This window comes from Anarrhichthys ocellatus, unplaced genomic scaffold (genome assembly GCF_004355925.1).
Source record: "Anarrhichthys ocellatus isolate YVR2014 unplaced genomic scaffold, GSC_Weel_1.0 scaffold70, whole genome shotgun sequence".
Classification (NCBI taxonomy): domain Eukaryota; kingdom Metazoa; phylum Chordata; class Actinopteri; order Perciformes; family Anarhichadidae; genus Anarrhichthys; species Anarrhichthys ocellatus.
Window position 1 is genome coordinate 1 of NW_022280100.1, and position 15,176 is coordinate 15,176.

Here is a 15,176-nt window from a genome sequence, read left to right on the forward strand (position 1 = left end):
TATATATGTATGTGTATATATGTATATATATATATGTATGTGTATATATGTATATGTATATATGTATGTGTATATGTGTATATATGTATGTGTATATGTGTATATGTGTATATATGTATGTGTATATGTGTATATGTATGTGTATATATGTATATGTATGTGTATATATGTATATGTATGTGTATATATGTATATATGTATGTGTATATGTATATATGTATGTGTATATATGTATATGTATATATATATATGTATATGTATATATATATATATGTATATGTATATATATATATATGTATATGTATATATATATATATGTATGTGTATATATGTATATGTATATATATATATGTATGTGTATATATATATATATGTATGTGTATATATGTATATGTATATATATATATGTATGTGTATATATGTATATGTGTATATATATATATGTATGTGTATATATATATGTGTATATATGTATGTGTATATATGTATATGTGTATATATATATATGTATGTGTATATATGTATATGTATATATATATGCATGTGTATATATGTATATGTATATATATATATGTATATATATATATGTATATATGTATATGTATATATGTATGTATATATGTGTATGTATATGTGTATATATGTATATATGTATGTATATATATGTGTATGTATATATATGTGTATGTATGTATATATATGTGTATATGTGTATATATATATGTATATGTATGTATATGTATATATGTGTGTATATGTATATATATATGTATATATGTGTGTATATGTACATATGTGTGTATATGTACATATATATGTATATGTATATGTATATGTATGCTATAGCTGCTGATGGGGGTAAAAATAATAAATATATGTTGTGTATAAATATACAACGCTTAACAATCAAATTAACACAATATGACGATATTAAATGTCTAGATGTGTTTGAGTAGTTAAAGAGCAAATATTTGTACGAGTACTGGCACGGAACCATCAGTACGGAGCGTGTTGCAACACGACTACAAAGCAGTGGTCAGTAAGGACAGCATGGATGTCGACTCGCTGTACGAGGGTCTGGGATGGCACTTATGATACGCGTAACGGAAGGGAAGTGGGTGGGGAGCTGGTTTGGAACTGGGCCTTCAATGAGCCTCATGGAGAGCTGGTTTCATTGTCACACCACATGCTGACTTCAGATTCATGTCTCTCCCTCTGCTGTCCTCCTCCACCACAGTGGTGCTGCTGCTAAAGTGATTGCTGCTGGCCTGGTGACAGTAGGCGGTGGCGTTGGAGGTACAATACTCTACGCAAAATGGGACCACAAGTTCAGAGCCGCCGTGGAGAACAATGTTCCATACTCGGACTGGCTCCTGGGTCTGGCTCTGGGACCTGTTCCTCAAGGTGGCATCAACAAACAGGTCAGGATGGATTCACAACATGTTTGGGCAATAAATAAGAGAGCTGGATTCTCTTCTTCTTTAGATCAGACTGTTTCCAGAAAACAAATAAATTCACTCCGACACAGAGCTGGAAAATATATGAATCCATTTATTTATATTACAGATGTGCCGAGCAGGACCTTAGTATCAGGAACACAGTTTAATGGATACGTATCGGTTAAAAGAAAGCAGATCAATATGGGAGTGAGTTTGTATGGGAGTATGAAGAATTGTTTCAGCCACCTGTGACTGACTCTGTTCTGACACACAGCTTTACAAAATCCATTATATCTCCTCCAAAGCTCCGTTTACAAAACTGACAGGTACAAATGATACACGTCATATAAGCTGTCACTGAGTCACCTTCACTGTGTGAGTAAGCTGAGGACAGGACAGAAGGAGACTCTCTGTTGTGTGCTTTCTCTCTGCAGCAGATGTGTGCACAGAAGAATCTCTGTGACACGACTTGAGTTACAGACTGACTCTCCGCCAACTCATCCGCACTATCAGATCAGTAATTAAGTTCATCAACTTAATAGTTCCACGAGCTAGGTCTGAACTTGGAAAAACTGCTTTGAATGTTGGTGCACCTGACTCCTGGAACAAAATACAGCTCCTCTTTAAAATCACTTCACGTAGACCTTTTGGATAATTTAAAAATTAGATCTTAAATCTCCACCTTTTTTTACTACCAAGTCAAGTCTCCCTCAGCTCCTTCTGTATGTCCTGGGAGTTTTTTTTACAAATGTATAAATACACGGTTGATGGTCACTGATGGAACATATCTCCTATAATATTGGAGATTATATGTAAAGCTGTAGAATGCAGTTTGAAAGTGAGTTATCTAAAAGGCTGTTTTAACATTTCATTGAAGGTGTTTAATGTTGCTGAAATAAAGCCACTGAATGCTGTTGAGCAAAGATCCAAACAGTGTATAACACTTAAAAGCCACTGTTTTATTCACCCCAAACCTCATTACTGGAGCAGATTGTGCGCTTAAAGCAATGGCTCTTATATTTATTGTTCTTTATATTTTTCATCTTCAGCTGCTGGCCCCTGTTTTTTGTTAAAGCAGAAACAATCTATGAATTAATCGACAATACTGAATTGTGTTAACTTACTGACTTTCCCCTCTCTGACTCAGGCAGAAGGTAAATGTGCAGTCGCTATATATCTTACATGCATCAACATCTCTACGTCCACTAGATTAACATGGAGGCCTGCCTGTTTATGGTGAATCGTGGTATCGTAGCTCTATTTTTCATTCACCATGAGCGAGCGTAACTCACAGTGATAAAACTCAGTTGATTGAACAAACTCTGATCAGCTGTTCTGAGTTTTCCATCTCCGGGTTCATCAACTCAGTGTTCAGAGTTAGCTGCTTTCTGTGGCAGGGCACTGATTGTGATACGTGGCTCTGTACAAAACGTGTTGAGCCCTCAGGCCTCATGTCTGCTGTTGCTGCTGTGTAGATGGAGATGGCCCAGCCTGCCTCTATGATGGAGAAACCGGTGAAGGCGCCCAAAGAGAAGAAGAAGGTGAAGGAGGCAGAGAGTCCAGCCAAAGAGACAAGTCCCGTCCCATCACAGCCCGCACAGAGCATAGAGGGTAAGTCTCTGATTTGTCATGTACACTCTTGAAACTCTTGACTTGAGTTATTGCCTTTGACCAGGAGGAGTTAGGGGCCAGTGTGATTTATAAGCTGCTAACTGTAGTTTTAATCACCGTAGGTAGATTTCTTTTTACAGCACAAAACAACATGTAAGAACAGTCTTATGGACCCAAGAGGGAGGAAGGCTGAGCCAACAACGTGTTGTGATTGTAAAAGTCTTTCTGTGTGTTTTCTGTGCACCCATAGTGGTCTCTGAGGGTAAGCGCTCTTCTGTGCTCTTCTAGCTGTAGAGTGCTGAGCTCGTGCCTTTCTCTAGACTTTAGAGGTAACACACACAGGCGACAAGGTGGCAACTGCTTTCTCAAATGAATTAAAAAAGCGAAATAAATAATCTATATTTCAAAATCAATCTGTATTTAAATTATCTATTTATTTGCTGTTTCATTCCATTTTGAAATTTGAACTATTGTTTGTTGATTGGTCATCTTAAAATTCAGTCTTTAGTCTTTGTGTTTTATTCCGTTCTTAAATATACATTTAAGTTGTTTATTTATTTATGTATCTTTGATTTATTGCTGTTTTTTTACATCATTTTATCCTGAGCAAGAAGCCGACGACAGTCTGAAGTCACATTTTAAAATACGAGTGAGCAATCTCTCAGCCAACATCAACTCCCTCTCTCTTTGTTTAAATACTATTATTATTAGTAATAGTACAAACCCTGTCCAAATCTTCATCAAATGGCTGATAATCTGTTAAAAACCTCTGCCCAAAGTATAAGAAAACTTAAAGTGTTATATATATATATATATTTCACCAGATAGGTAACAAATCCTGGACTGTTAAGTGATCACTAAATCATATTTGGGTAGGCTAAATATCAACACCTTCAGCATCAGTGTCTGTGTGTCTGTGTGGGGGAGGGGCAGCCTGGATGTGGTGATCCACGGAGAGACGGTGATGATGATGTTGCTCTTGAAGGGAGCGTCCCTGCTGGGGAGGAGGACAGTGATGTAACCGCTATGATGTCCTTACAATCCTCGTGGTCCTTTTAAGGGATAAGTCTACTGTCAGGGAAATATTACATTTAAGCAAAATGACAGAATTCACTGCCTCTACGCTTTATGTCTCAAAGGGGAAGATTCATTAGTACAGTCTGATGGGACTGTACTAATGACTAGTGTTATAATGTAGTTTATAACCTAGTCCTTCACAGCATTTAGGGCACACTGTAATGCAATCCAGAACAACCAACTCTGATAAATGCTTCCATACATTTGAAGCTATTGGTGCAGAAAATTGATCTAGTTTTATTTTACATTTACAAAATCTGTGTATGAGTCATCATGGCTAAATGAGGTGTCGGGGATACCGACTGTAGCAGGAAGTACAGCAGAGGAGGTTAAGAATACTTTGCCAAGTGTTTATATTTCTGTCTGTCTGTGTGCAAAAAGACTCTCTGTAACCTTTCTGTATTCATGTCCCATCCAGAGGCTTCAGCAGAAGCTACTCATATCATCTCAGCCATCAGTGAGATCTCTACAGTCCCTGCTCCATGTGACACAGAGGCAGCAGCAGTAAAAGGTAACACCATTCAGCTGCACCTCTCCACCACTGTACGCTTTGGTATCTTAAAGCTTGGGTTGGTAATATTGAATACACTCCACAGAGCACAACAGGTTTTAGAAGGTATCCAACTCTTTTTCCTCTCTGAAAGTTGCTAAATGTGGTTAGAAAGTCTGCAGCACTGGCCCAATCCCAATCTCCACCCTCACCCACTCACAGACTTTGAGGCGCATTCTTCCCTTCTTTTCATTTGTTATTGAAGCAGTTTTGATAAAACCAAGTAAATAGATTTTTTGATTGGTTGATTTGATATTTAACAATTACCTCTCATCTTGTAAGGCAAGAGCCTGGAAGACGTTCACATCAGCAGAGTAAAACATTAAAAAAAAATCTCCCTCAGGTAGTCCATTCAGCCCAAATGAAATGATTGGACAGGTTGGATGGAAGTACCACGCTAATGTTAGGCTATAAACGAACTACACCACGGTGACACGGCGTGAGTACACAACCACGCTGTGAGGGTGGACTAGTCGGCATGATGGCATTTAGTCATCTCATTAGCTACTGCTTTTTTAAAGTCACCCAAAAGCCTCTAAATTCACAAGAGTATTTACAGAAGACTTTTATATCGCAGAACAGCAGCTTGTGTTAACCACAGACCCTTACAGGCATCTAACCAAAAAGCCATTAATAAACACATTAAATTTGAGCTGACTTGTTTCCTGGTTTTAAGACTCATTCCTGCAGCAGTCTATTTCAACAAATATGACAAACAATGTTTTTGAAGAACACTACCAACCCTAGTTTTAAAGTAAAAGCACAAGTTCAACCTTTGGACATTTAGATCAATGTATAGATGAAACTCAGAAAACTCAAAGATCAGAAACTGCCACCTGGAAGGTACAAAATAACCAAATCTTTAAAAGGATGAGGGTTATATCACAGTGAACACAAGTCAAACACATAGCCACATACAACCAGGTCACATTGTTTGTGCATGTTTTCTCTAGAGGAGTGCGAAGAGTGCCACGAGCATACGGAGCCTCCAGTGACAGCACTGGTTCACCCCGACACAGAGGCCCCGCTGCGAGAGAGACCAGTAGAGGAAGTGGCAGCCAGGCTGGCTCAACAAGACCAGGAGGAACAGGACACCCTCGCATGTAGGCTGACCACACACGCACACCACACACAGACACCACACACACGCACACATAATTAAGCAGTGACATGTCAACCACCTAAATAAGTGGGTAAATGTGTGTTAAGTAGTGAAATAATGGTACCACTTCAACAAAAATGATGGAAAACCATATTTATATATTTTTATTTATTTTCTTCACAATTTCAATCTATACATTAACCTCTCAGAAACATTACAATTCTTTTATTGGCCGATGTCGATGATTAGCTTTTTTAGAAGGAGGTATGAACATTCCACTGCTTAATCTCCTCTACTCTCGACTCTCTCCCGACCTCACGTGTGTCTGTCTGTGTGTGTGTCTGTTTTGCAGCTGTATCAGCCAGTCTTGAGGACTCACTGGCCAGCTCGGCTAAAGCTACACTGCAGGCCATTGGAGCTCAGGAGGCAGCCCTGCAGGCTATCGCACAGCACACACACAAACTGAAGGAGGCTATGGAAGCAGAGGTAAATAATACAGTGCCACTGGTACAGGTGTCGAAAATGTCATTAGATCCATGTGGTTTGTTGTGTTTTAGTGTTAGACCCAGGGGCTGGGACTCCAGAGGCTCCAGTTACGTATTAATCAGTTCCATCATTATCACCATTGACTTTCCACCGTGATGGTAGAGATGAGGATCATTACACAAGGACTTTAAAGATCTCCATCCATCTATTTCCTTCTGCGTATCCGGGGGCCCTGTCGTGGTGGCAGCAGGGCCCACCAGCGTTTTCCAGCTCCTCCTGAGGGATCCGGTGGTGACCTGGGTCTACCTGGGATGTCCTACCAGCTCTAATGAGAGGCTTTCATGAAGCGTCCTGATCAGATTCCTGAACCACCTCACTACAAAAACATTGTACCAGTGTTTCCTGTCATGCAACATTGTTAATGCGGATCATGATTGCTTTGCAGTAGACTGATTACAGTTCATATTAAATCCAGGTCCCACCTCAGGAGAAGTCGGCCCAGTGGAAGGATCTGGAAGCTGCTCTAGCTGATAGAACCGCTGCCGTGAATGCTGCTGGAACTGCTCTGTTGAATGCCAAGTAAGACATATATCTAAGCACACACACACACACCTGCTGGGCTGAATCAGACAGATCCTTGCTCATCGCATCGAGTTTATCATACTAGATTTTGACAATCCTCTCCCTCTTCAGATATGTGGTCTTCGCTCTGTGATGATACACGACAGCTCCACTCCGTCCGCTTCCTCACCCCTTCTCTCCTGTCTCTCTCCCCCTATAGTGAAGCTCTGGGCAGTCTCAAGTCAGAGATTGACCAGTCTAAAGGGCTGAAGGTCTCTGCTGTTCGCCCACTGGTTTTAGCAGCAGAGGAGAATCTCCATAACATGGTGGTGGACTTGGACAAAGTGGTCACGAAGGTAAGGACATTATTTTGGACGTTCTGTACAACCAGACGAAAATACTGTTCAGGGTATTTCTACATTGCATTGAATGAGACCCTTGAATCTACACTTACGTGATTGGCTGAAAGGGAAGCAGCCATCTGATTGGCTACAGATAATTCCCTTTAATGCATTTGTGAATGGAGTCAAGTCATGGGAGTCTCAAAAATGCACACAAACACACACATAAATGTAACAAAATCTAAATATGTTTTGATTAAAATTTCAAATACTGTTAAATACTTCTATTTGGGGATTATATTTTTGTGTGCATTGAAAAATATTCATGTGGCGAGTCTTTTATATATAAATCCTTAAATACATTTATAAGAACGTCTATGTGCATTCATATTATATTATATGATATTGAGACTGATATGACTCCATATGAAAAATGGCGATTCTTTTGGCTCGGCGGTTGCACAACGAGCCCAGTGACCCACAGAGGAAACTCATTTCAGACATTCTGAGACTTTATATCTCAGTGCAACTATCCCGGATAGATATGAATAGTGAGGGGTGGAATGTAGATCTACTGCTAAATGGAAATCAGCTCCCTCTGCGTTTTCATTACCCAACAGAAATGCAGTGCAATGTCAGTACATAAAGCTGCTTAAAATTGTGTGTGTGTGTGTGTGTGTGTGTGTGTGTGTGTGTGTGTGTGTGTAGGTGCAGTCTGCAGAGTCAGAATCTAAGATTGTCACCCAGTACAGTGAACTGGTTAATGAAGCCAAACTACAGTTCCAGAGGGAAGTAAGCAGCCTCACTCCAGAGATCCAGGCCAACTGGAAGGGACTCAGTAAGACCACGCGCACGCACTCAGGCAGTAACAGGAAACACATATTTGACAAAACGTTCTAGTCCAAAAGGGAGGTGGGCAGAATCCATCCCGTGGAAGGTGCTATAAAGAGTTCCTCCAGCAACAGAACAGAACATACACCTGTTTTCATGTTAGAGGCATATTTGATTGTGACACATGAAAACAAATCATGTAAAATGGAATGTAGCATATTCTATGAGAAACGTGTTAAATGTGCATATAATTCCAAAGTTCCTGATCCCATCACCCCACTGATGTCTACGAATACTCTAGTTGCAATTTAGGGGAGTAACAAAATATTGATACACTTGAGTATTGCACTACTATGTTTTATGATACTGTTAAATTCTCTAAAACACTATTGATTTTTAATTGATAATTTACATGCAAAGATTGACAGCAGACAGTGGATCATGTTGGACTCAGATCACACTGTTATGATTTCATGAAAGTAAACTTTTTATTACTCAGATTGTATACATATTGTGGTGTGTTCTCTATGCTATGACGGCTAAAATCATTTTAGTAGTACAGTATATTGATCATAACCCCTGTATCATGATGCGTAGTGTATCGTAAGATTCTTGCCAACACACAGGCCTACTGTCAACACTAGTACATAGTGTATCCTCTTTATCTATGTGGGATGGGACTGTGATGCACTTGTGCTCTCTCATAAAGATAAACACCTGAAGTGGAGTTCTTCCGACAAAACATATTTGCAAAATAACTTAGTGTCTTTGTGTGTTAGCCGGTAAACTGTCAGCGGATGACCTGAACGCCCTGATCGCCCACGCACACCGTCGCATTGACCAGCTGAATCGAGAGCTGGCTGAGCAGAGAGTCAGGGAGCAGATCCACATTGATGCATCGCTGGAGCAGCAGAAGTTGGAGGACCAGAAAGCCCTGGAGAAAGCTGTTCTCACTGCCGTGCAGCACGTCAAGGAGGACACCCGGCTGGAGCAGGAGAGGAAGGTAAGGACGGGACACCAGCGGTTCAGGGTTTGCTGACCTTGATCTGCATTTGGAGCCACCAAGATGTAACGGTGGCTCCAAATATATGGCACAAACGTCCTCTCAGACAGCCATGCATTGAGGCTGTCTCTGTTATTATCAATGTTATGTTATTGTTAATAATGAAGTGTGTGTGTGTGTGTGTGTGTGTGTGTGTGTGTAGCTGTCTGAATTAAGGGAAGTGATGGAGGCAGAGATGAGGACTCAGCTCCGGCGTCAGGCAGCTGCTCACACGGACCACGTCCAAGATGTCCTCAAAGTCCAGGAGACGGAGCTGAGAGCTGATGCTGAGCAGGTCTCCACACTGCCTCACACATTCTTCACACACACTCAATCCAAAAGTTGGCGCACACCGATGAGTAAATGATGCGTCTATTGAACGTCAGTACTTTATCTACTGTTCTTCTTTGATCACATAACTCATTAAATCATTATAGCAAGACTGCACTCAAACTCTGTAAGAGAGGACTCTGTGTGGCCAGGACACGTGAACAGATGCAGCCAGCTTGGTGCCTGCAGCATCCACACATCCACTTAACTGGCATAGTCGTGGGCACGTCACCTTCAACGCTGGGCTGTGTGTTTGTTCAGGTCCTGGGCAGTAAGATGCTGGAGCAGGAGACCCACTACCGCCAGCTGAGCCAGGAACAGCTGGATAACTTCACTCTGGATATGAACACTGCCTACGCAAGACTGAAGGGGATGGAGGAGGCCATAGACAGTGAGATACACACGCACACAATGAATGTTAATTAACTGTAATTGACACTGAAGTACACCATATTGGTGCTTGCTCCAAATACTGGAGGTCCTGATGCAGGATGATTCAAAATTCATCTGTTATTTTCTTGTGGTCTAATAAGTCCAAAAACATTATTAACATGAGCAAATCTCCCAAATCCCAAAGTATAAAGTGTGGAAGAGAGATTTGTTATAGGGTATGTCCCAAGTCTCTTAATTGCATCCCCGTTTCCCTCACTTGCGTCCTTTCCTTGCGTCAGTCCCTCCCAGGGATGCACGGAGGAAACCATACGAGGAGAGAGGAAACGAGGAAATATGTTTTAAGAGACATGAAACGTCCTTTCCTCAGTTGCGTCTCGTGAAGCGACGTCTGTTTCTGATAACGGCGGCCACTGATCACAGCTGATCACAGATGGATCAGCTGTCAGTCGGCTTTAACAGCTGGAGAGACTTTTGAGAAGTTTGTGTCTGTTCACATGATCACTGTACTTAATAATAGTAACTAATGATACTAATAACTAATAAAGACACACAGTAAATTACCACTGTAGAGGTGTTTCTCTCTGTAGTCTGTTACCTCTTTAACAAACTTCTGTTTATAAGCACAGGACCGATTTCTACCGGCAGAATGCGTCTGTACGTTTTGAAATTCAGATTGTGACGTCATTATTAATTAACCCAAACTATGATTATGGTTTCTCTTGACTACTGGAATTAATTTATTAGGCTCGATGTTTCAGGTTAAATTGAAATGATAAAACTCATCAAACCTGACACAGGAATGATCAGCCTCACGTGACTGAATGGAAATGATGATAAATAATGTAAAAAGTGTTTTGTCTCCCCAGCTCTCTCTGACTTTAGTTGTATCCATAATAAAAGTTATTGAGGGAAATATCAGATCATGAAAAGACAAATCTTTCTAATAAATGAAGAAAATTGTTTGTGGTCCTTTTGTTGTTCAGACTACAATGAACATATATTTAAACCAGACGGTGAATCAGAAAACTAATCAAATATAAAACTAGAGTTTAATCTGCGATCTTTCTTCACTCTGGTATGAAACTCCAGCCAGTCACTCCGATCAGCTGCAGCGTCCAATCACATAACTGATGAACAATGAAGGGGGCGTGTCCGCCGTTAAAACACTTCCTGGAAGGCTGTTCTTGTGCATCCTCACTCATGGCTCCTCAGAGATCCCTCCTCGCTCCTCCGAGCCAAATAAGAGTTTTGGGACGGCCGTCAATATGGCGGAGCAGAACAACTTCCGGTTCAATCGAGGAGCGAGGAAATGACAATTAAGAGACTTGACATGTACCCATAGATGACACCCAGGGGAAGGTAATAGGGTCCCAGTTTATTTCCTGTTGCAGAACAAAGAACATGATGAAGAAGGAAAGTGGTGTTCTACATTGATCTGATGTTATCAGAACACTAATTCAAAATTTGAACATATCGATATCAAAACATCAGTCAACATCACGTAACGTATGTATCCGCCAATACATTGCCAGGAAGTTGTTATAGAGTATTGGTATATAGTTGCAAAGCGTGCCATCCACAAGTGACTGCAAAGAGGTCCAACACTTTGAATATATTCCAACATCTTGAAAATAATCATCCAGCCCTTTATGCTGAAGTCAAGGTAAAAAACAGTAACTTGCTAGCTGGACCAAAAGAGTTTAAAGTGGGCCAGGAGTAGTCCATAATAATGTGTGGATATCATACTACCAACAGAGGAGGACTGTGTTCCTACACCTTCATCCTATTTAACAGTATATCCGGACGTTACACTATACAAATAACTGGAATCAGTAGAAGCTGATAAATATTTCAGTTTATTAGCTATATTAGAAATATTATGATTTAATAATCGTGAAAACCAAGAAATTGTGATATTTCCTCCGATAATAATCGTGGTTTCAAAATCACACATTGCGACATCACGAGACCCAAACTGTTGCCTAGCAATGTACTTCTGTTTCAGAACTGACAACACTGATTGGTATTTGACTTCCTTTTGTTAGTCTCCTATCCAAATGTTATGCTGGATGACTTCACAAGTTTGACACTTTGAGAGAGTAGCTCATGTTCACAAATATTAAATATTAAATGATTGTGTGTTGCAAATGCAGTCCGTCCACGACTGTAGAGCGAGTCAGAGAGAGGAGTTACTTGGTCTCTGCTGATAAATGTAGAAATAATAATGTGGGTTTGATCAAAGCTATGAAGCATATATACACTGTTCAGTGGTTTATTTATGATTTATTTAAAGATATGGACTCATGGCAGAATAGTACAACATCTGGACTCTTCATCCCCGGGCTCATGTAAACACCTTCCTGTCTTTTAATTGCAGGTCATGTGGTAGCAGAGGAGGAGGCCCGTAAAGCCCACCAGCTCTGGCTCTCTGTGGAGGCTCTTAACTACTCGTTAAAGATGGCTGACGCTGACTCCCCCACCATGCCTCTAGAGGGCGCTGCTCAGGCTGTGCGAGACAGCTGCCACGACAATCACTTTGCCTTGGCTCTGGCAACGGCCCTTCCAGAAGAATCCCTGCAGCGCGGCGTGTACAGCGAGGCCTCCCTCCGTGCCCGCTTCAACTCCCTTCGATCGCTGGCTCGCCGAGTCGCCCTCGTCGACGAAACTCACAACTCCTTGTACCAGTATTTCTTGTCCTACCTCCAAGCTGCGCTGCTGTTCGAGGCCAAACAGGAAGCCCCACCCGGCCAGCTGGGCAGCGAGGATTTAGACCCATTCAAGCTTCTGTCGTATGCTAGCTTCTGCTTAGAGCATGGGGATCTGGAGTTGGCAGCTAAACTGGTGAACCAGTTGAGAGGAGAGGCCAGGAGAGTGGTGGAGGACTGGCTGACTGAAGCCAGACTCACACTGGAGACTAGGCAGGTGGTCAGTCTGCTGTCTGCTTATGCAAATGCTGTGGGGTTAGGAACCACCCAGGCTCCGTAGGTTGCCACGCTCATGTAACCTGGCAACCCTTAAAGGAACAATCCACTGAAAGTCCCTCTTTTGAGTATCAAGGAGTCTCCACTGGCTTGAAAGGTGGCGAGGTGGTGTTGGGGGAGTGTTTGATGCTCACTAGAGATTGTTAGTGGTGTATTCCTTTAAGGGGACTGAAGTTAACCAAATGATTCAAGTTCAGATGTAACATAAGTAACAGAATCGTTTTAAAGTCACTATGGAGGATATTTTGAATAATTGAATTATTGCACTTATCAATCTAGTCTTGTCAATTCTACTGGTTTGGTTCAGGTATTTACCCCCCCCACCCCCCCTCTAACCCTGAATGAAGCCTAAGACTCGTTGAAGAATGTCCGGCTGCATTTCTTTTTGTCAACACTGCACATGTTCCAATAAATCATCAACTACTATGCTTATGTTAAATGTTTTATTTCCTACTTCACAACTGTTACTATTCCAAAGACTAAGGAAAGATGATCAGGTCTAAAGGAACAAACCAAAAAACAAACAAATCTTCATTCATGTTTTGATTATTGAACTTAGACTTGCATGGCTTAATCTTTGAGACAAGCATATGCTACTGGCAGGATCAACCAGGTAGGTAGACAAACTACACCATAAGAGTTGCTGTCTGATTCAGTGATCAGCTCAAGAGAAAGCAGAACAAGATTAAAATACCTTCAGCCAACACTTAGGGTTGTCCCGGTGCTGGTTCTCCACGTGTGGACAGAGTATACAAAGAAGCCTCCATCAGGTCTTTGGTTGGGTTTGGACTTCACAAGTCACACATTTGACTGCACAGTCACAAGCTGTGCAGTCAAATGTGTAGAAGATAAAGGAAAGGAAGGGCATCAGTGCACATCTGTCCAGCTGTAGGTTGGGGTAAGGGTTTGGGTTAGACGCGTTTCTGGAGGATTAAGGTTTACAAAAACACCAAGATTAGAAAGTCGAGGCCACATGAGAACCTTGAGAGTTGCTGCCAGGATTCAAATACAGTGTAGTGGCCTCCGTCACCTGTGAGGGGAGCAGTACCTCCATGTAACCTGGACGTGAGGAGGTTCATCAGTGATCGGCTCATGTTTATTGGAGCAAAGTTTATCCTACGGTATGTCAACCTGTATGATTAAAGCTATGTGTATAAGAGATGTTTTCAGTTCCTGAACAGAGAGGTGGTCGTGAAGCGTTAAACTTTGTTGTAATGTGAGACTGCAGTGTAATGGACCTGTGAAGTGTCTGTTGATCATAGTGAGATAACATGGTGTGCTCAACATGGACTTAAAGTTAATTAGATTGACATTTACAACCAACACACATCAGAACCTTTGTTTGAGCGGTCACAATAATACAGAAAACCTCTCTCTGTCATTATTACCATCCTCATTTACATACAGCTACATTCATGAAATGTGACCTCTGCATTTAACCCTTCCTAAGCATTTAGGAATATAAATAATTAGTGGGCTGCTGTAAAACATCCAGGCGGTGACTTGGAGTTTCAAGAATGCTTTATTGTCTTGACTGTCCCCAGACAAATGGGACCAAAAGGACACAGACGTCACGGCTCAAAAAGACACTTTGAGTTGGACTGTGAAGCCTCTGCCAAGAAGGAAAACCAAGAAAGATGGTGTTTGGAGATTTGTTTCATCAGTAATGTTTCCCACCTTCTCCCTGCGGTCCAGTCCTCTCAAGGTCTAGTCCACTCGGGGTCCAGTCCTCTCGGGGTTCAATTCTGTGGCTCTCTGCTGTTTCTGCATGAAGACTAAAGGACAACATGAACAGGCTGCTCACAGTATATGACACTGAACAAAGTGTGTGGAACATGATAACTATGTTTGGAACCGAACATTAAATAGGGCAACATGGGTCACATATTATATTATTATTTTCTATGTATCTATATTATTCAGGCTTATAGTGCTTCTATTCACTCTTCCTCGTGTTTCAGTTTTTTATAACTTTGAATCACAGAGGATTTATTATGCTGCATCTTATGTCTCAACCCTTTTAGAACTTTTAAGATAGAGAGCATTTAATTGCTGTAGGACCTGAAATTACAACAATTGAACAACAACCATATTTGGATGAAACATTTCTAAAGGGCTGAGGTTAAGGTGGTTAGACTCAAACTATAACTTATTTGGATATATAATATATTTTATGACAAACTATAATCTGACATTTCATGGCATACTACAATATGACATTTTTCTGACTTTATTTCAACAAACTATACTATGAATTTTTTGGACACTATAATAAGACTTATTGGACATACTATTTAATGACATATTATACTATCACACTTTATGGCATTTTTATGTTGTACTATGAGATTTTCTATGACATACTATAATTTTATGGCATACTATTCTTTGACATTATGGCATTTATATAGCATATACTATATTTTTTATGG

At 40.8% G+C, this 15,176-nt stretch overlaps 1 protein-coding gene across 1 annotated transcript; it reads left to right on the forward strand.

Annotated features, from left to right (window-relative positions):
• Positions 1 to 1,199: 1,199 nt before the first annotated feature.
• immt (inner membrane protein, mitochondrial (mitofilin)) lies at positions 1,200 to 13,174 on the forward strand (the record flags this gene model as incomplete). The annotated part of the gene is made up of 12 exons (XM_031873253.1): positions 1,200 to 1,421; positions 2,915 to 3,050; positions 4,546 to 4,638; positions 5,631 to 5,780; positions 6,132 to 6,265; positions 6,741 to 6,844; positions 7,047 to 7,182; positions 7,876 to 8,005; positions 8,778 to 9,001; positions 9,204 to 9,335; positions 9,632 to 9,761; positions 12,141 to 13,174. Coding segments are annotated over 12 exons (2,199 nt in total), but the record flags the coding sequence as incomplete, so codon positions are not given.
• Positions 13,175 to 15,176: the final 2,002 nt, after the last annotated feature.